Below are 20,789 nucleotides of genomic sequence, written 5' to 3'. Positions count from 1 at the left end.
TTCATATTTTGATCACTGAGGATTAAAATAATCCTGTGAAATAAAACAAATTACAGATTTGATCTTTTTCATATTAAATGTATTTTTACATGTTTTTCATGTTAAATCAAAGTTATTTTAATTAAAGGTGCACTATGTGAGACTTGGCCACCTGTTGGATTTGTACTCCAAACCAACAGAGGGCACCATATTACAGAGTGACTGCTAACTGTGTTATGTTTATACATCCATGACCATAGCTACTGTTAGCTCAGTTAGCTTGGTTAGCTCTGTTGTGGAATCAGAACTGCACCTCAGGATCCGACTGATTTGATAAAACAGAATTGATTGAAAGTAAATCAGCTGTTCTCTGTCGTCTCTTCGACTCTGAGGACGTCCAGCTTCACTTCATGGATTTTCTTTTGAAAATCATTTTAAAACTTCTCTAAGTCCCCAGATCTCCTCGATCCTTCAGCTGAAAGTCAGAACATCAGAGACTCTGAGGACACTTCACAACATTCAGTTCATTAAAAGGTCGTTGCTGAGTGTTAACGGTTGTCAGATTAATGACAGGAAGTCGTTAGTTTACCAGAACGTTTCAATATTTGTCTCCAAACATTTTCACCTTCTTTCAAACTTGTGTTGGTTGTGTGGTCTTTGAGGCTTCAGGCTGAAACTTCATGTTCAGTGAAGACTCGCTAACTGACCGCTGTGTTGAGGACGGAGTCACAGTTTGTCCTCCAGAGGACGTTGAAATGTCCCCAACAAATACACATTGGCCTTTATTCTTCAACCTTTACTCATTTTGATTTTTCATCCGTTGACTTTTGTTATCACCTCAACAACAGTCTACCACTCACACCGGACCTCTACAAATTCGCCTACCGCCAGAACAGGAGTACACAAGATGACATCTCTACAGCGCTTCACTCCGCTCTCTCCCATCTCAACAACAGTAACACCTACATGAGGATGCTGTTCATCGGCTGATCACCAAACTCACTGACCTCAGCATCAATATCTCTCTCTGCAACAGGATTCTGGCGTTCCACAAGGATGCGTGCTGAGCCCCCTCCTTTACTCCTTCTTCACCTATGACTGCATGCCCACACGTGGTTCAATCACCATTGTCAAGTTTGCAGATGACACAACAGTGATTGGTCTCATCAGCAACAACGATGAGTCGGGCTACAGGGAGGAGGTCCAGCACCTAACAGCGTGGTGCGCCAACAACACCTTGGCTCTCAACACCAAGAAGTCCAAAGAGCTCATCATGGACTACAGAAAGTCAAATCATGGCACAGATGGAACGGATGTTGAGGGTGTCACCAGCTTCAAGTTTCTGGGTGTTCACATCTCCGAGGACCTCTCTTGGACTCTCAACACCTCCACCCTGATCAAGAAGGCTCACCAGCATCTCTTCTTCCTGAGGTGACTGAAGAAAGTTCATCTGTCTCCTCAGATTCTGGTGAACTTCTACCACTGCACCATCGAGAGCATCCTTGCCAACTGTGTCACAGTTTGGTATGGCAGCTGCTCCATGTCTGACCGGACAGCACTGCAGAGGGTGCTGAAAGCTGCCCAAAGCATCACTGGTACCTCGCTCCCGTCCATCAAGGCTCTCTTGAGAAAGCGATGTGTTTTAAAGGCACATAGCATCGCCAAGGACTGTTCTCACCCCAACCACAGACTGTTCACACTCCTCCCCTCCAGGAGGCACTACAGGTCACTCTGCAGCCGGACCAGCAGGTTCAGGGGAACCTTTACCTGCATCTGTCTGCCTTCTGCAGTCCACCCCTCTGGTGACCACCACCCAATACACACACACTCCTTCCCCCAGTGACTAGCCCCATTCACACTGCCGATTGGATGCGACTTTAGTAGGCCAATTCCCCGCCTCCGTCTCAGTGTGAATCTCTCAGAGGCAGCGAGGGGTGAAATTTCGCTCCAGCGCTGATCCACCTCTGGAGGTAGCATCAGGGCTGTATTATTGGTGAACTGAACCAGTGTGAACGGATAAACCGGTGGCGCGGAGCGAGGGCGTGTAGATCGGACCGTCATCAACTACACAGGTCCCTCACTCAACTTAATACAGAGAAATGTCTCACAAAGCAGCGGTTCATGTCCAAACAAAAGTAACACAGTAACTGTAACTGTCTTTGGCAACTTATATGAGGAAAAAAATACTGCCGATATACGTGAGAAATGTCTGTCACCAGCAAAAAACTTTAACTCACCGAGTGTTTGTAATGAAGATAAATCACAGCGACGATCAGCCCACCGGACTGAGACTTTGGGGAACTTTCCCCTAGAAAACGGCCTCCATCCCCGTGAGTGAGGGAGTCAGATTGAAAAGGGGGACACCAGGGAAACACCTTGAAAACACACCAACGTCATCATCATGACGTCACTGTCACGCCGCAGCACTGGCTTTCTGTGTGAATTCACAGCGGCTCGTCTTTAAGGCGGAGATGCTCTATGTGAATCACCATCGGCGGAGAATTGGTGAACCGCAGCTGCAGCTTTTTTGCGTCTTCTGTTTGAATGGGGCTATTGATTCTTCCCCACCCACCCAGATACTGCACTGCTCTGGGCTATTTAATCTACATCCTTACCCAACCCTTAGTACCGTAGCAATTGTAAATACTGTACATACTGTACCTAGACCTACTTACAGTATTTATAAACTGTACATCATTCATTCTGAACACAATTTACTGCTTCTTTTTGCGCTTCTGGTTAGATGCTAACTGTATTTCGTTGTCTCTACACTTGTCTTTTGCACAATGACAATTAAGTTGAATCTAATCTAATCTAATCTGGGGCGGCGCTAAAGGCTGTATCTGAGATCAGTAAGTTTCTGTCATTGATCAGAGAGCACATCAGATAACATCCAGTCTGAGGTTCATCCTCTGAGAAGCATGAGTCGGATCGGGACCAGGAGATCTGACAGAACCAGAAGAACCCAGAGAGTCGTGACTGTCAAGGTACGATGAGAGCAGGTTCGGATCAGAGTGATTTAAAGTCAAAGAACCAAAACGACCAAAGAGAACCGAGACTGTCACGGTAAAATGAGAACAGGGATATTGATTTATCATTGATCAGGATGATTGTCTGTATGAAGTTCAATCAGTTCAAGATTCTTTTCTTTAATGATTCAGTCTGTCCTCCTCTGCCTCCGTCTGATACAGGTACTGATGGCACCAGGTGAGGAGTCAGAGGTCAAAGGTCCGAGGTCAGGGGTCAGAGGTCAGGGTTTTGTCCTTTCTTGCTGCATGGATACAAACACACACAAACTCAAGAATATTTAAGATGAAACCTTTATTAAAATGAGTCAAACAAAAGAAATCTTGAAGGATCCATTGAGGATGTTTAACATTTTATTCTAAACTTACTAAAAAACCTCGACAGATCAAATCAGGATATCGTTTGGATCCACTGAAGATCTACTAACGATCTTCTACAATGATATAATTTTGAACCCACAGCCCCTTATCTTGTGGTGGATCTGCCTCAGGGCAGAGTCTCCATGGTGACCCTGGACAGGGACAAGTCGTAGTACATTTTGATGCTGTTGATGGATCTCAGGTCCGTGATCCGGTGTTGGAACTCCAGCAGGTGAGAGTTGTTAACGGCCACCTTAAATCCATTGTTGGTGCAGAGGACCGTCATCTACAACCACAAAACCACAGACTGTCATCAACCTGCTCACATGTTCCCAGACTGGCCCTGTAGAGGGCGCTCTGACACCTGAGTGTCAAACAAACATGGACTTGGATCAGATTGTTCTCAGTGGTATAGATCAAAGATCTTACCTCAAACGGCTGTCCTGGCACAAAGGGGAAGTTACTCGACCTCTCCTCTCTTCCCCACTTGTTGCCGATGCAGCTGTTGCAGACGATCACCTTCTTGTGGTCCTCGTCGAAGCGAGGGTTGAAGTGGAAGGCGATGTCACCGGCTTTGCAAATATCCATTGTGATCCTAAAAAAGTCAGGAGGAAATTACCTCTGCAGATGGTTCAACAATTTAAATGCCTTTGCAAAGCAACAATGATTCAAATCAAATACTAACCCTAACCCTAACCCTAACCATCACAAATGTCAAAGTGTCAGAACTGACTTCTTAGCGTTGGGCTTGATGGTTCCACCGATGGTGATGAGCAGTTTGTCATAAACTCCATTGGGCAGAGATTGATTGAACGGAATTGTCTGTCAAGAAGGAAACAACCATTATCTCCATCCATCCATCCATCCAACCATCCATCCATCCATTCATTCAACCATCCTACCAACCATCCCACCATCCATCCATCCATCCATCCATCCATCCAACCAACCAACCAACCAACCAATCATCCATCCATCCATCCATCCATCCATCCAACCATCCATCCATCCATTCATTCAACCATCCTACCAACCATCCCACCATCCATCCATCCATCCATCCATCCATCCATCCATCCATCCATCCAACCAACCAACCAACCAACCAACCAATCATCCATCCATCCATCCATCCGACCAACCAACCAACCAACCAACCAACCAGCCAACCAACCAACCAACCAACCAACCATCCATCCATCCATCCATCCATCCATCCTTCAATCCATAACTGCATCTCACCAGACTTTGTTGGGGGGCAGTTTGAGGTCCTGTGGAAGGACTGGGCCATCCTGGTGCACTGGGCTGACCCGGATGGCCAGGTTGACTGGGCTGGCTGGGTTGGGCGGGCCATGTGGGTTGAACTCCAGGCTGACCTCCAGGCCAGGTGGGGTTAGCAGGTTGGCCTCCCGGCCAGGTGGGGTTAGCAGGTTGGCCTCCCGGCCAGGTGGGGTTGGTAGGCTGACCTCCAGGCCAGGTGGGGTTAGCAGGTTGTCCTCCAGGCCAGGTGGGGTTGGAAGGCTGACCTGGTGTTGACACAGACACATTCTGTCTTCATGTACTGTTGAAACTGAGTGTTAACAGGCAGTTTTGCTCAAGTAAGCTGTGACAAATAGGCTTGATTGCAGGGCGGAGCCAAGTCAGGATAAAAGTAGCAGCCAGTCCTCATCTGTTCAAACACATTTTGTCCAGGACAGAGAAGCTGCGAAATTACTGCTGATGAGTCAGAAGGAAGTGTAGATCTAGTGTTAGGCATGCTGTGAGGAAGGTTATCTGTAATATTTAATCTTGTCTGGACACTTTTTGGGTAAGATGTTTCAAGTCAGCTGTGACTATAGAGAAAGTCAAAGTAACTTGCTGTCCACCGCCAATTAAAGCCATGAACTTTACTCAAACCACACGAGATTTCACTAGAGACACACTGATCTCTGCTATCCATCATTCTCCACCAGTGCTGAACTTGAAGTACCTGCCTTTGCCTCCCTGCAGACTTTTCCACTTCCTGGATCACCCCAGAAATCACCGCCACTCCAGTTGCCCTCTCATCTGCTTACTCATGTCATCACACTCCCTGAGACAAACAGGTCAAGGAGGAGGAACTGGCCTCCTCGTCCCCCATGTGGTCCTACCAGGACCTATCGAGGCTATCCACGCTGTCTCTGTCACGCTTCCTTTTGTCCTTTTGTGTTTTTTTTCATAGATTATGAAATGGGGGAGAGAGGGTATGACATGCAGCAGGATATGCAGCCTGGTAGGTGGCATGCGCTCTAACCACTCAACTACCTGCGCGCCCTCTTCGTGATCTCTCTGATGAGATGGACGCCCTCCTGAGCTGCTGCCCTGATGATGGCACACCTCTCGTTGTCCTGGGAGACTTCAACATCCCCCCAGAGAAGCTGCACTTACCTGAATTCATCGACTTCTTCTCTACATTTGACCTCACACTCTCCCCCTCTCCACCAACCCACTGGACCGGGAACTAACTGGACCTTGTCTTCAGAATGTCCTGTAGAACCTCGGCGCTCTCAGTCACCCCGCTCACTGTGTCCGACCACCACGCTGTCACTTTCTCTCTCCCCTTGAAGTGCACCACCTTGATCGCCCCTACACCTCACTCAGTCACCACCCACCACAACCTGAAATCCCTCCACTCTCTCCTCTACTGTTCTGTCCTCTCTACCATCCACAGATCTATTCTCTCTAATGTCCAGTGAAGAAGCCTCCTCCACTCTGCTATCCTCCCTCTCCTCCTCTGTAGACGCCCTCTGTTCTCTCACCTACCGACCAGTCGATCATCTCCCCTCCTCCCGCCCGTCTGAATCTCTGAGGACCGACAGATGGGTGCTATGAGCAGCAGAGAGAATCATCCTGATGACGTTGCTCAGTTCCACCACCTCCTCAGCCTAGATCTCCCCCTCCCCTCCCTTCCTCCTTCACTCCTGATGACTTTGCAACTTACTTTACCAAGAAAGTAAAAGACATCAGCTCCTCATTTACTCCTATGCCCATCCAGAAAGCACCTCCCCCAACCCTCACCTCTGATGGCCTCACCTGCTTCAGCCCTCTCTCCTCTGAAGATGTTCTCACATTAGTGATGTCTAACTGGGCCACCACCTGTTCCCGGGACCCGATTCCCTCCTCTCTTCTCCAAGACATCTCTCACAACATCCTGCCATTCCTTACCACTCTGATCAACTCCTCCCTCTCTTCAGGCCTCCAGCTCCTCAACACAGCCACAGTAAAGTCACTCTTAAAGAAACCCACCTACAGACCTGTATCTCTTATTTCATTCCTCTCCAAAACCTGGTATGTGCTGTCTACAACCAACTGTCCTCCTATATTTCAGAAAACAACCTTCTTGACCCAAATCAGTCAGACTTCAGGACCGATCACTCCAATGAGACGGGCCCCCTCACGGAGTCCCTCTGTGCCTCCGGAACCTCGTCCCACTCGTCAGTCCTCATTCTCCTCAACTTATCTTCTGTGTTTGACAGTCGACCACCAAATCCTCCTCTCCACTCTGACTGAACACTGCTGACTCAGCTCTAACCTGGTTCACATCATACCTGACAAATTGCACCTTTCAGGTCACCTGGAACGGCTCCTTCTCCAAACTCTGCTTTCTGGAAACTGGTGTCCCTCAAGGCTCAGTATCAGGACCGGTTCTGTGTTCACTGCACACTAGATCACTGGGCTCTGCAGTCACATCTCATGGATTCTCTGACCACTGTTCTGCTGACGACACCAACTGTTCCTCTCTTTCCCCTCATCCTCCTCCAACAGCCACGTTGTGACGCTCATCTCTGAATGTCTGCATCATCTCTGCTTGGACAGCTGCTCATCACCTCAAACTCAACCTGAGTAAACCTGAACTCCTTTTCATCCCAGGACAGACTGTCCTCACATGGACCTGTCAGTCACTGTCCAGGACGTCACGGTATCGCCTTCGTCGACGGTGAGGAACCTGGGCGTAATCCTCGACAACGGACTGTCCTGCACCCCCAACATCACTGCTGTGGCCCGATCCTGCAAATTTGCCCTCTACAACATCTGCAGGATCTGGTCTTTGCTCACAAAAGACACAACGCAAATCCTTGTCCAACCGCTCCGCCTCATCTCCCGCCTGGACTACCAGCCTCTCTGACTAAACTGATGCAGTGTATCCAGAACGCTGCTGCACGCCTCGTTAACAATCCACCCAAATTCTCCCATGTGACCCGCCTCCTCCGTGACCTCCACTGACTTCCTGTTGCGACCGGCATCTGATTCCAGATGATGGTGCTGGTCTTCAAGGTCATCAACGGAACTGCACCCGTCAACCTCCAAATACTGGTCAGAACACACTCCCCAGTTAGAGTACAAAGGTCGCTCTGCGAAGTCACGACTCTCCTCTGTTCTTGCGCCTCAGTGGTGGAACGAACTCCGGACTAACGTCAGGACAGCAGAGTATCTCTCTGTCTTCCACAAAAGACTCATTTGTTGAAACTTCACCTCGACCATGCAGAGCATGACTCCCTCCCCCCAAAAATGTACGCACTTGTATGTTCGTATCATTAGCACTTCTATCACAGCGCTTTTGTCAGCTCAGATAACTTCACGCTGACTGCTGTTCACTGACACTGTTCTGTTTGATTTGTTTCTAAATGATTTCACTCGTCAGGTTCAGGTTCTACTGACTGACTCTGAATGAAGAACCTCACTGTCTACATCTAATGTCATCAGAAGAATACTGAAGATATAAGAACATTAAAGTTCTTCAGAGGGGCTCAAACATCTCAAATAACAGAATTAGACTGTGAGGATGATGATGATGTTACCTGGCCAGCCACCGGCCCCTCCTGATTGGTTGTTGCCACCAGCGAGCCAACCGTCGCCAAGAGCGTCTGACAACTGCAGAGAAGAGGAAAGAAGTGAAGCAATGAAGGAAGTGACTGCAGTTTCTCTGACGTCCACTAGGTGCTGCTGTGACCAAACTCTGACTTTATACTGCTGTCATCAACCTGTTACTGTGAGCCTGCAGTGGATCTGTTCCGAGCTGTCCCTGAAGGCAGCACGGCCCACAGAGTGTGTTCAGTGTGTGTTCAATGTGTGGTTGTGACGGACTCAACAGGAATGTTCTGTATGAAGTTGTTGGTTTAAGAGATGAATGCTACACACACACACACACACACACCCTGTACAAAGTGTGTATTGTCCGTATGAATCAGTGAATCATCACTCTCACAGCTGCTGTCACTTAACGCTGAACAGACTTTAATGTTGACGACTTATAACTAATAAATCATCTATGTTCTAAATCCACTTGATCAGTAATACTTTAATCGACTCGACCAGTCTGACTGATCCACTCTGCAGCTTCTTTCCTTCAGTTTCTGTCACCAGATGAATGTTTGAAATCTCAAAATAACTAAAGCAGCACTTTGATCCTGAAACTTGAGAGAAAGAGTTACTGCAGAACACGTGATGATCGTCAGCTGTGAACATGATGAAGACAGAAAACATGGAGACAAACTGAGACTCACGTCCATGTCGCTTCTCTGAGACGTTGGATGCAGCAGGAGGAGACGTGAGAGGTGTGGTGGACGAGTTCTGACAAGAAGAGCGACAACAGGAAGTTACTCTGCAGCCGGACTCCTCCTCAGCTCCGCCCCCAAAATACTCAGTTACTTTTCAACACATGTTCTTATTATTCTGTCCAGTGCAGCAGTAGAGATAAAATCAATACACTTCTGATTCCTCTTGAATGATTCTTTATTCTTTACTTTATTATGCTGATACTATAAAACCTGCATTACATTTAAATAGCAGTGATGGAATGTAACTAAGTACATTTACTCAGGTACTGAATCTACCTGATTCCTTCAGTTACTAGTGACTTTATAGATTACATTTTAAAATGAATAGTTTTCTTCATCAATCATAAAAACAGTGATTGATGATCCACATGTAAATATATGGATGACACTTGCAACCTCGGGTCTTTTTGTGAATGTATTTGAGTCAAACCTCCGTGTAAAATTATAATTACGACGAAAGAGGCACTTTTAAGATTTACCATATTTTAGTTTTCAGGTCAAATTCATTCTAAGCTTTAGGAGCGTTTCACCTTAACTGTCCTCCAGGTTACGTCTCATTCTGAGATCGACTCTTCTCCACTGGCAGGACGGCGGCGAGCGGAACAAGCTACTGCTAACATGAGCTGTTCAAAAACTTTCTTTTTAGTAACTCTGTGTACACAAACAATGTTGTCAGTGCTGGTGTTCATGTGCAGAGACCCTGGTGATGCTACCAGCAGAGTTTCATGTTGTGTCCAGACTTCTTACTGTTTTAAAAATAGAGATTTTGATGCTTTTGTAAAAGTGCCTGTAGCACTCCCTGTCTCTGCTCCTGGTTTATGTCCCCTCTGACTCAGAACAATGACCCAAACTCTGTTTCCTGTCAGAACACGATCAAAGAAAAGCTGAAGAAGAAGAGCAGACGTACCTGAGTTCACCTGAGAGCTGCAGACTCACACTGACTCTGAGAATCTGAGACGACCCGGCACAGCTTCAAGTGTCGAGCCGCACCCTGCTCACACACACACACACACACACACACACACACACACACACACACACACAGTGACTCACACCCAGCACGAGGTGTGTGTGTGTGTGTGTGGTCTGTGTGTGTGTGTGTGTGTGTGTGTTGTTACCATGTAAACTGTGTTAGATGTTAAACTCGTGACATCTATCTGGATTACAGACGGTGGTTATGTTGTTGGTTATTTTGTGTTGTCACAGAAACTAAAGAGTCGATGAAGATCAGACCTGCCTTCATCAATCAATCAATCAATCAATCAGAACTGAAGCATCAACACTAAACACTGAGGAGCTGCTCCATCTGTTGGTTCTGTACACGTTTAAATGATTCATGTTTGTCTTTGTTATAATTCAGATTAGATTAAGATTACAAATCAAAGTGACATTAAATAAACATTCATTTATTCAGTCAATATGTAGATGAACAACTACTGAACATCAACAACACCAGACTCCATTTACATTTGTAGTGATTTTAAGAGCTGTTGAGTTAAAACAAACTTTATAACGTAGTGAAACTGTGTCTCTGACAGATTCTGACTCATTGTGTCCTTGTTGTAAATTCAGCATTAAACGTTTCAGCTGAAGTTGTTTGTCTCCTTGTAAAAAGTGTCAGTTTGTGGCAGCATGTCTGTACCAGCCTGTCTGCTTCTGTGTCTAAAGTGCTAAAGTCTTACCTGCCAACATTGATCAGCTGTTTGAACACACTGTTTACACTGATTTCACCATTTACACTCCATTTATGAAAGAAGAAACATGTTATTGATCTGAACATGTCACATGTTACAGAGACACTAAACAGGAACAATATAGGCGACTTCTTTGTCCCCGTGGAGAAAGTCCCCAGACTCCCTTAACAAATGTGTCAGTTTAGTGAGTTGATGAGTTGGAGACACTTTATAAACTCTGTGAAACTCTGTCTCTGACTCATTCTGCATTATTTGGACCTTCTTGTTTTTTCTGTCTTTGAGTGGAAACATGGAGTCTGAAGTCAGGCAGGTATCAGAACCTGATCGGTCACATACTGATGTTCATTTATAGAACACAAACACACCCTTAATTAACACAGGAATCCCTCTGGTGACTCAAGATCAGGGGTGTGTGTGTGTGTGTGTGTGTGTGTGTGTGTGTGTGTGTGTGTGTGTGTGTGTGTGTGTGTGTGTGGTTCCTGCTGTGTGTTCTGTTGTTCAGACCTGGTGTGATGGACGGGTTTGTTTAATGCAGAGATGATTATAACACTCTGATGACACGTTCCAGTGACATGTTGTGACTGAACTGAACTCAGTTCAGTTTCTAAGATCCAAAACTTAACTGACCCGTGCGCTCAGTTGCTGCTCATTGCAGGTAGTTTACTGTGGTGTTCTGATGCACCTCCACCCTTCTGTTCCAGTCCAGCTTGATGCAAGTTGTGTTATTATGCCACCTGTGTTCTGACAACTGGCACGATGCCACTCCATCACAAGCTGTATGCTGCTCATCAGGAGAGGTTTACTTTACACTAAAATTCTAGAAAAACTTTTCAATAACCAAATGGACAGTTTCATAAATAAACACCACTTACTCACTGAAAGTCAGTATGGATTTAGATCTAACAGAGCAACATCACTGGCATTAATCGATTCATTTGAGGAAATTACAAATTCAATAGATCAAAAAGAGTATACAGTTTGTATATTCATAGACCTAAAAAAGCATTTGACACAATAAACCATGATATATTATTCAAGAAACTAGACCAGTATGGCATCAGGGGAAAAGCATTAGAGTGGATAAAGAGCTACTCAACAAAAAGGAAGCAGTTTGTGAAATTGGGTGACGCTTGTTCAAAGTGTTTGGACATTACCTGTGGCGTCCCTCAGGGGCCGGTGTTGGGCCCCAAACTCTTTATACTTTATATCAATGATATAAACAAGGTATCAAAAGTTTTGAAGTTGGTTTGTTTTTGTTCTGGTAGTAATCTACAAATTATAACAGAAGTGATTAATACTGAATTGAATAAATTAAAAGCATGGTTGGACAAAAATAAACTACAACGACAGGCGTCATTTAAAGACTGTTGGTGCAGTTGTTTGTGTAAAGGGTGAACAGAACTGGTGAGCTTACACAGCACCTGTACTGATGCATCTGGATTCACAAAGTGAGTTGTTGATCTGGACATTTTGGGTTTCATCTGTTAAAAAAGAATAAAACCATTTAATAATTAAAGGATTAACATTCATCTGGGTCATTTTCTGTAAGAGCAGATGAGGCTCTAAAGTACTGAAAGCGGAACTAACATCAATGAAATAAAGGTGTGTGTGAGCCTTGGGATCCTCCAGACGCTGAAGACTCAGGTGGGTGATGATGTACTCTTCCTCTGCCTATGAGCAAACTGGAGTGGATCTAGTTCAGAATTAACTTCAGATTTCAACACGGATACCATGTAAGTTAAAGTTAAAGCCACTGGTCTGTAGTCATTGTTTTCTGTAGGACAGGGTTTCTTCTTCATCTGGCAGGAACCAGATGAGAATCTGAAACCCGGGACACCACGTTAGCTCCGCTGCAAAGGTCTGTAGGAGAAAAGCAGAGATGCCATCAGGGCCGGCAGATTTGTTTTTGCATACGTGGCTGAAAGGTGACTGGATTTTAAGGGGATCAACTACTAACCTTGAACAGCAGTTCAGCAGTTGTAACTGACTGTAGTACATTATTGCATTCCAAAGAATAGTCCTGTGTAGGAAACCTGAGAAAAAAATCATTAAGTTGATTTGCTTTGCTCAGCTCATGTTATGAGGCACTTTCTCTGTGTTGTCATGTTGGTAACAGCTTTCATGGAGACCCAGAGTCTTTTTTTTTATTCCTTGGCTTTTAATCCAGCATGAGACTCTGTTTCTGTTTTTGTTTTAATATTATTTTAACATTGTTTTATCGTTTATTATTGTTTTTATATTGTTCTTTGTTTTATATGTCTTATTTTATGTACAGCACTTTGTGTCAGCTGCAGCTGTTTTTAAAGGGCTTTATAAATAAAATTGAGTTGAGTTGAGTTGAGTAGAGTCCATAGAAATTAAGTTCTGTTCTATGACATCTGTGTGTTTCCCTCTTACCTTAACGACTGATTAGGCTCCCTAACCCCATCCTGTCATTATTACTAAAAGTCCTTTACCTCTCTGGTGATGTGACTTGTTAGGATAGATTGTAATAACCTTCTTGGTGGCCACACAATTCAGTATACTCTGTAATAGTGTCAGTGGCTTCATCGATACCAAACCATGAAAAGTGTCCCAGTCTGTACAGAGAAATGAGTCCTTCAGTGTCCCTATACTGTCTTGGACATACAGTCACTGTCTTGGTGGATGTTTCACTGCTCGTTACAACAGTTGGTCTCTCCTCTGTAGTTTCAGTGAGACGGCAGGATTTTTACAGCCTCGGGCAGGTTGAATATGTTCCCGATGTTGTTCCCGTGTAGCGGACAGACAGCAGCGTGTCTCTGGGGGAACTCAGAGGAGTGGTGACCCTCCAAGTGTGGAGAAGTTTGACACATCCGCAGAAGCTCCCAGACAATCAGTGCCAGTAATAGTCACTGTGCAAATAACGTCATGGTGCTCCTCGGTACGCTCCTACACACTCACACAGCCAATAAAAAACACAGCAAAACGTAGAAACAGTAAATAAATTAAATCTCACCGTGATGTGACGTTGTGGAGAAAGCCGGATGTAAATGTAAAGTACATACATGATATTCCTCTGACTTCCTGTGTCCAGTGGGTGGCGTATTGATGATCCCTCTACATTCCTGAGAGATTTGGTGTGGAGGGGGAATTGTTTGTCATTGTTACAAGGACTTGATGCTTTATGTTGATGGATTTAAATGCACCACAGCCAGCAGGCATGACGTATGATAACGATTTTCATAACTTTTCATCTTCAAGCTCGGAGGATGATACTGACTGACTGTGAAGTCTGTGGTGTCATTAAAGTACGAGGAACGCCAGCAGAGCAGCGCCACACCGGGAGAGTCTCAGAGCTTTTATCTATTCTCAACACAGATTACAATAAACGTCTTATTGTTGGTGATTTTAATCTGCATATAGACAACAGAAATGACAATAAGGCCACAGATCTCATTAATCTTTTAGATAATCTTGGTTTCATGCAACATGTCCATGGACCGACCCACAACCATGGACATACCCTGGACCTGAGTCAGCAAAGAGTTAAACGTCAAAGTTGCCTCAGTTGAAGAAGTTGCACTGTCTGACCAGTTCGATTCACTCCATAGACCAAACTTCAGTGGGCACTTTGGTCTGTTGCCCCACAAACACGCTCCACATCTGTTCACTCCCTCGTCGATGAGCTACAGTTACAGGTGACAGTTGACCTTGTTGCACCTTTGAAACTACAGAAACAGGGTTGGTCTGTCAGTTCTTTGTTTCCAGGGCGACTCCTCAGAGAAAATGGCTCTAACCTGTGGGGTCCCACATGGCTCCAGTCTAGGCCCCGTCCTTTTCATTTATACATGCTGCCACTCGCTGATGTCATTAGAAAGAACGACATTGAATTTCACGGCTATGCAGATGACACCCAGTTATATGTTTCTGTATGACCTTAGCCCACTGGATGACTTAATAAACTGCTTCAGTGACATAAATACTTGGATGTCACAGAACTTCCTCCAGCTGAACACAGGGAAAACAGAGGTCATAATATTTGGGGCAAAAGCTCAGAGAGAGTATCTGTGCACCTAAAGTCACGAGGCCTTCACACCAAGAACCAGGTGAGAAACCTCGGTACCATCCTAGAATCTGATCTCAGATCTGACACACACATTAGAAATGTCACCAAAATATCTTCTCATCACTTGAGAAACTTTGCCATGGTCAGAGCTTTTCGCGTGCTGCTGTAACCACTCGGCTGGACTGTAATGAACTCCTGTCTGCTCTTCCTAAAAAAGCAACTGGCCGCTTGCAGCTAGTTCCAAACGCGGCAGTCCGAGTTCTGATGAAGACCAGACAGAGAACAAACTCAACGCCTGTTTTAAAGTCCCTGCACTGGCTGCTCATTAGACTCAGAATGGATTTAGATCCTTTAACTAGTTTTTAAATCACTACATGGCCTGGCACCACCTCATCTCTCTGACATGCTTCATGCACTCAGCAGGTTCCTCAGATCCTCAGCAGCTGGTTGTCCCAAAGACTTCTGGGAAAACACACGTGGAGCTCTCAGACACTGTGGCCCTCGTCTCTGATCAGCCTCTGGATCTGTAACCCCGACACAACATCTGAATGACATATCTTTAGCCTGACTTTTAATTAGGGTTTGTGTTTATTTATCTGCTTTTTACTCATTGAATTATTGTTGTCTGTTGTTTTTAATGTTGCTCTGTGAAGCACTTTGGGCTGCATTCATGTATGAAAGGTGCAACATAAATAAATAAAACTGAAGCTGAAGTTGATGGAGCCGATGTGGCTTCATCAGAACAAATCAAATGTTCTACATGAACTTCTTCCTGCGTAGAATCACTGTGACAGAACCTGATCTGTCACATGACATCAGACCTGCTGATGTTCATGCAGGAAATGTCATGTCATGTTGTTGTCCGTAACCACTTCCAAGGGGTTGCAGGGTGTTGCTGCTGGAGCCAATCCCAGCCTTGTCTCAGGGCGAGGGCAGGGTGCTCCCTGGACAAGTGTGCAGGAAATGATAGAACAAAATAAAGACAACTCTGTGTGTGTGTGTGTGTGTGTGTGTGTGTTCTGATAGGTTACCCTCTTCTTCTTCTTCTTCATGAATTTACTGACTGATCACTACTTTCTGTTTCCTGTCACATACACTCAGATATCAGATCAATAAACCTGCTCAGAACTGAGACACAAACAGTATCACAGTAATGTATTACTCACTGTATCCATGGCAACATTAAACTTCCTGTTCACGCGCGATCAGTCTGTGAGCCAGCAGGGGGCAGCAGAGCTCCATCACAGGACGAACAGGTGAAGACACACCTGGCAGACAGCAGGTGTCGCTGTGGCGCTGCAGTTGCTGTGATGTCACATTTCATGTTCTGTTTTTCATATTAAAAGAACGAACTGAGTTCTGCTGACTCAACAGAATCTGTCCTGAACCTTTTCACTTCCTCTGTTCTCCTTTTGTTCCCCCTCACTGTCCGTCTGTCCGTCTGTCCCTCAGTGTGTATGTCAGACTGCTACATGTCCTGTGATGCTGGAGAAGCTCAGACCAGACTCCATTCAAAAAGAGCTCATTTTAATGGAAAAGATATGAGATGTTCTGATGTTTAGCAGCATTCAGAAGCAAAATAATAATAATAATAATAATAATAATAACAATAATATATATATATATATATATATATATATATATATATATATAGAGAGAGAGAGAGAGAGAGAGAGACAGAGAGACAGAGAGAGAAAGAGAGAGAGAGAGAGAGAGATAACCTGCAGAGAGAGTGAGGATTGAATGGAAGAATGGTGTGTGTGTGTGTGTGTGTGCGTGTGTGTACAGTAGCGCTGCCTGCAGACTGGGATAATCCCAGCTGAGCTGCTGACCTCGACACAAACCAGTTCAACAAGAGAGCAGACGACAGACAAAGACCACAGTGACCCTGTGTGTGTGTGTGTGTGTGTGTGCGTGTGTGTGTGTGTGATTTAGGTTACACTTGTTTTTCTTCCACTCGACTTCATATGAACACACGACACAGAAACAAACACCAGCAGAAGAACAGAAGTACTCAGATTACTCACATCTATTACTGCAGTAACTACAGACTCTCTGTATCTTCTGTATCTTAGATGAACAAACGAAGCTGCAGAATAAAGTTCCGATGGAGCTTTTGTTCCTCGAGTTGTTCAGCCGAGTTTCCTCTCTGTGCTTCAGGACGGAGTCAGCAGAGGATCGCTGTTCCGTTAACAAGCTGCCACACTCAGTCTGACACTTAACTACTGTAATTATGCTTTTGCAATGCATGATGGGTAATTATTTGGAATATTACAGTGAACTGCTGTGAATCTGAGGTATAAAAAAGTGAAAATGGGACTCGACAGTGAAACTCTGTAACTAAGAAACTGTAGAAATCCTGTAGAATTATACTGATATGTTTTACTGTTAGAGATTAAAAGTTTGATAGTTGATTAGTTATGATACAATATGATCACAGATATCTTCATTAATTCCAGATTAATAAATGAATGAAGTCTCTGACAGAATGAATATCTGGTTCTGCTTCAGAGAAGAAGGTGAGAAACTCTGAGAGACGTCTGCAGGAGAAGAAGAAGAAACAACCCGACGAGACTCTGTGACATCATCGTGCGTTCTGTCCGCACACGCTCAGTGAGAGTCGGACTGAGACGGGCTGCAGATCTGCTCACAGATAAGCAACAGGATCAGATCTGAGATCAGCTCTGAATACCAGAGAACAAAGAGCTGAACCAGATCTTATCGACTAGTCAGGTCTGAGACCTGCAGCTGCCTCGCTCTCAGCAGAGCACAGAGTCTGAATGTGAGGAATGTTTCTATCCTCTGTTAGTCCTCCATCACACCTCCACGACCATCACACCATCAGGACAAACTGAGTCTTTTTAACCATTAGAGACAAAGATTCAAGACAGAGTCTGAAGAAACCGTGTTAAAGTTCGTGTGTGTGTGTGTGTGTGTGTGTGTGTATTGTGTCACATGCCTTCATCACATTACAAGATATTTTCAGCTCTTCTTTCATCTCTGTTTGGCTCGGTGCATTCTGGGTAATCAGACAGCAGCTTCTTCCCACCATAAATCTGCAGCTCATGAACGTTTCTTCATTAAATGACTTTATTAAATCACCAGCAGCCCGACAGCTGAGGTCACAGAGTGTGTGTGTGTGTGTGTGTGTGAGGTCATCCTGCAGTGTTAAGGTGTAGTTAATCTTGTATGATGGTTGTGTAGCTGCAGAGATACTGTCAGTGTGTCAGTACAAGTACTTAGTTAGCGTCCTGTACTCGAGTATCTCTGAACTTTCTCCTCCTCACAGCTTCAGAACAGCCTTGTTACTTCAGTTTGATGCATCTGAGGTGAATTCTGGATTCTTGTTATTTCCCAACATCAGCAGACTGATGTGGACCAATCAGACGCAGCGAGACGAGACAAAGACGTAAAAGCCGTAAGAAGCCGTAAACAGACAGAGAGGGAGGCTGGAATGTGGAGAAAAGGCGTGTTAGTGTCTCGTATCTGCAGAGAGTTTCTGATTTTCTCTCTTTGTTGCTGCTCGGGACGCTTTACCAACCCAACATGTGTCTATTTGACGTCCTGGGAATGAGACTCAACAATCAACTGTCTTTGTGGTGCGTTCAGGAACAGCTGGGACAAATCCTACTGATTCTACCTTTAACTTTAATAGTCTTTGAATTCTATTAATATGACGTGAGCTTCAGTTAGCTTTGAGCACAAATGTCCTTCAGAGGGAGACTTTTTACTCTGATACTCTGAGTCCATGTCAGAGCCTGAACTCTGTTACTGTACTGGAGGAAACAAGCTGGATCAGAACTTCTACTGTCACCAGAGTCTGTTTTAGTATCTGAACGTCTCCTGGAGGACAGACTGTGAGGACGTCGCTGCCACTAATGAGCCCAGAGACACTGCAGCTGACAGCTGAAGAGGTTGGTGTGTTTTCTGGGAAACTACAGCTCACAGAACAACACAGTGAGGATGTAGCATGCAAGCTAGCTAATTATTGTCTTTTATGTGGTCTGGGTGGAGTGTCAGGGTGGAGGACTGGGTGAAGTACTGAAGGTCCAGCCCGCCTCAGGTCAGCTGATTCTGTGCTTTAGTTAAACCGGGCTGGATTAACCCTCCAGGGGCCCCTGAGAGGCCCGGCTGACCTCAGCTGCCTCAGAACCATGTGTCATGTGATGGTTTGTCCTCCAACATCAACGGGTTTGTCTCAGTCCACAGTTCTGATCCAGACAGCTGATTCTACACACACACACACACACACACACACACACACACACACACACACACAGGCACAAAAAAACACACACACAGTGTAGACTCTGACTCATCTTCAGACCCTGAACTGTATGAGGAGGCTGCGAATTGCTGACCCTTCAAGTGCTCAGTCACATCTACACAGTGAGAGCTGAACTCTGTGTGTGTGTGTGTGTGTGTGTGTGTGTGTGTGTGTGTGTGTGTGTGTGTGTTTTAAATCACAGCACAGCATCAATCTAGCGATTGAGCTGCAGCAGAGAGACCAACAGTAAATTACATTGATAATCCAATATTGCGATGAAGCTGAGAGGAGGACACACACACACACACGTACACACACACACACACACACACACACACACACACAGAGTGACCTGTCAGTGTGTCCTGCAGTAAAACATCTGCAGGTTGATGTTTTATTGGCTGCAGAGAAACAGCAATAAAATCTAACGTTTATGTTTCTGGATTTACTGTGTGTGTGTATGTTTATCACACATATATACATATATGTACATATATACATATATACACATATCCATGTATACACACATATGCACATATATGTGTATGTATACAAAACATTCCTCACCTTGTTGTATTAAAGGTGCAGTACGTAAGAATCACCTGGATTCATACAAACAACAAATAATGACTGCTGCTCTTCTTCTTCTACATCCATGAGTGTAGCTACTGTTAGCTCAGTTAGCCCTGCAGCTCCAGGAGCACAGCGAGGACGATGATGTGTGTCAACATGTCTGAGCCTGACGACTGTCTGCTCCTTCATCTCCTCCACTCTGTGTGACCTCTGACCTCTGACCTCCTCCTGCTGCTCCTCTGAGACTCCCTGAGGCCTGATGAGAGAAGAAGAAGAGGAGGAGGAGGAGGAGGAGGAGGAGGAGGAGGAGGAGGAGCTCAGTGTGAATCTGTTTGTGGAAAAGATCTTCATGTTTCCCTCAGGATGAATTTTGATTGACAGTTGTTTCTGTATCTCTTTTACTCCGTCGACGATGATGTCGTGTTTCTCTTGTGACAAACATACTTATTGTAAGTCGCTTTGGACGAAAGTGTCTGCTAATGCCTTCAATGTAAATATAAACACTATAAATGTAAACATAAACACTATAAATGTAAATATAAATGTAATTAAATGTTTTAAGAATCAAAATTAAACCTTCATTCAATGAGCTTCTCAGGAGTTTGAGGTGTTTCTGATTGGCTGCTGATGATCGCAGGTTGATTAGTTTATTTACCATATTAAATAAACTCCTCCTCCTCCTCCTCCTCCTCCTCCTCCTCCTCCTCCTGCTGCTGCTGCTGCTTGGCCTCCATCCAAAATAACCTGACCTTCATTCAAAACCAGGACAACGTTTTCAGTCCAGAATCCAGTTTTCAGTCCAGTCTCAAAGGAGCCTCCTCTTCTTCCTCCTCTTCTTCCTCCGCTGTCAGTTAGTCTGTTAGCTCAAACACAACTGTTCAGTAACCACTGAATGTCTCTCTCTTTCCTCATAGTCAAATGTCACTCAGCCAATCAGCTCACTACTCTACACACACACAGGCGCACACACACACACACACACACACACATCTCGGCTAGACTGTCAATCATTCCCACTGTGTTTCCATAGAAACAGAAGGAAGCAGCAGTCCAGGTCTGTCTGATGGAGGTGTGTGTGTGTGTGTGTGTGTGTGTGTGTGAACAGATAAAATAGATTATAATAAATTATTATTGTTGTTGTTGTATAACTGTAGTGATGTCGTCATCACTGTTGACACGTAGACTCTCTGTCGCAGTATGGATGACTGATGATTATTGATCGTGACATTAAATATGACTCGCACTAATTCTTTTCATCTTCTTACTCTCAACAATAATCAAACACGA

The 20,789-nt window shown here is 44.8% G+C and overlaps 1 protein-coding gene and 1 long non-coding RNA gene across 2 annotated transcripts; both read right to left on the bottom strand.

The window, feature by feature from the left end:
- Positions 1-3,281: 3,281 nt before the first annotated feature.
- On the bottom strand, positions 3,282-9,991 carry LOC119005226 (galectin-3-like). The gene is made up of 7 exons (XM_037072804.1): positions 9,849-9,991; positions 8,888-8,954; positions 8,183-8,255; positions 4,608-4,891; positions 4,099-4,187; positions 3,795-3,960; positions 3,282-3,651 (listed from the first exon to the last, which is right to left on the bottom strand). Exons 2-7 carry the CDS (start codon positions 8,891-8,893, stop codon positions 3,493-3,495), a joined length of 777 nt encoding a protein of 258 aa, XP_036928699.1. The 5' UTR covers positions 8,894-8,954; positions 9,849-9,991; the 3' UTR covers positions 3,282-3,492.
- Positions 9,992-12,256: 2,265 nt separating this feature from the next.
- On the bottom strand, positions 12,257-15,811 carry LOC119005137. Its single transcript, XR_005070395.1, has 3 exons — positions 15,694-15,811; positions 12,593-12,668; positions 12,257-12,495 (listed from the first exon to the last, which is right to left on the bottom strand). It is a non-coding gene; the product is annotated as an uncharacterized LOC119005137 (long non-coding RNA).
- Between the last annotated feature and the right edge of the window lie 4,978 nt (positions 15,812-20,789).

This window comes from Acanthopagrus latus, chromosome 16, assembly GCF_904848185.1.
Source record: "Acanthopagrus latus isolate v.2019 chromosome 16, fAcaLat1.1, whole genome shotgun sequence".
Taxonomy (NCBI): Eukaryota; Metazoa; Chordata; class Actinopteri; order Spariformes; family Sparidae; genus Acanthopagrus; species Acanthopagrus latus.
Note: the sequence above shows the minus strand (reverse complement) of the source record. Positions and strands in the feature narration are given on the sequence as shown.

Excerpts from the sequence above, each read along its gene's own strand:
- LOC119005226 (XM_037072804.1), bottom strand. Across the intron at positions 4,892-8,182 it reads AGGGGCCGGTGGCTGGCCAG|GTCAGCCTTCCAACCCCACC; the intron begins GTAACATCATCA and ends TGTCAACACCAG. Across the intron at positions 4,188-4,607 it reads CTGCCCCCCAACAAAGTCTG|ACAATTCCGTTCAATCAATC; the intron begins GTGAGATGCAGT and ends CCTTCTTGACAG.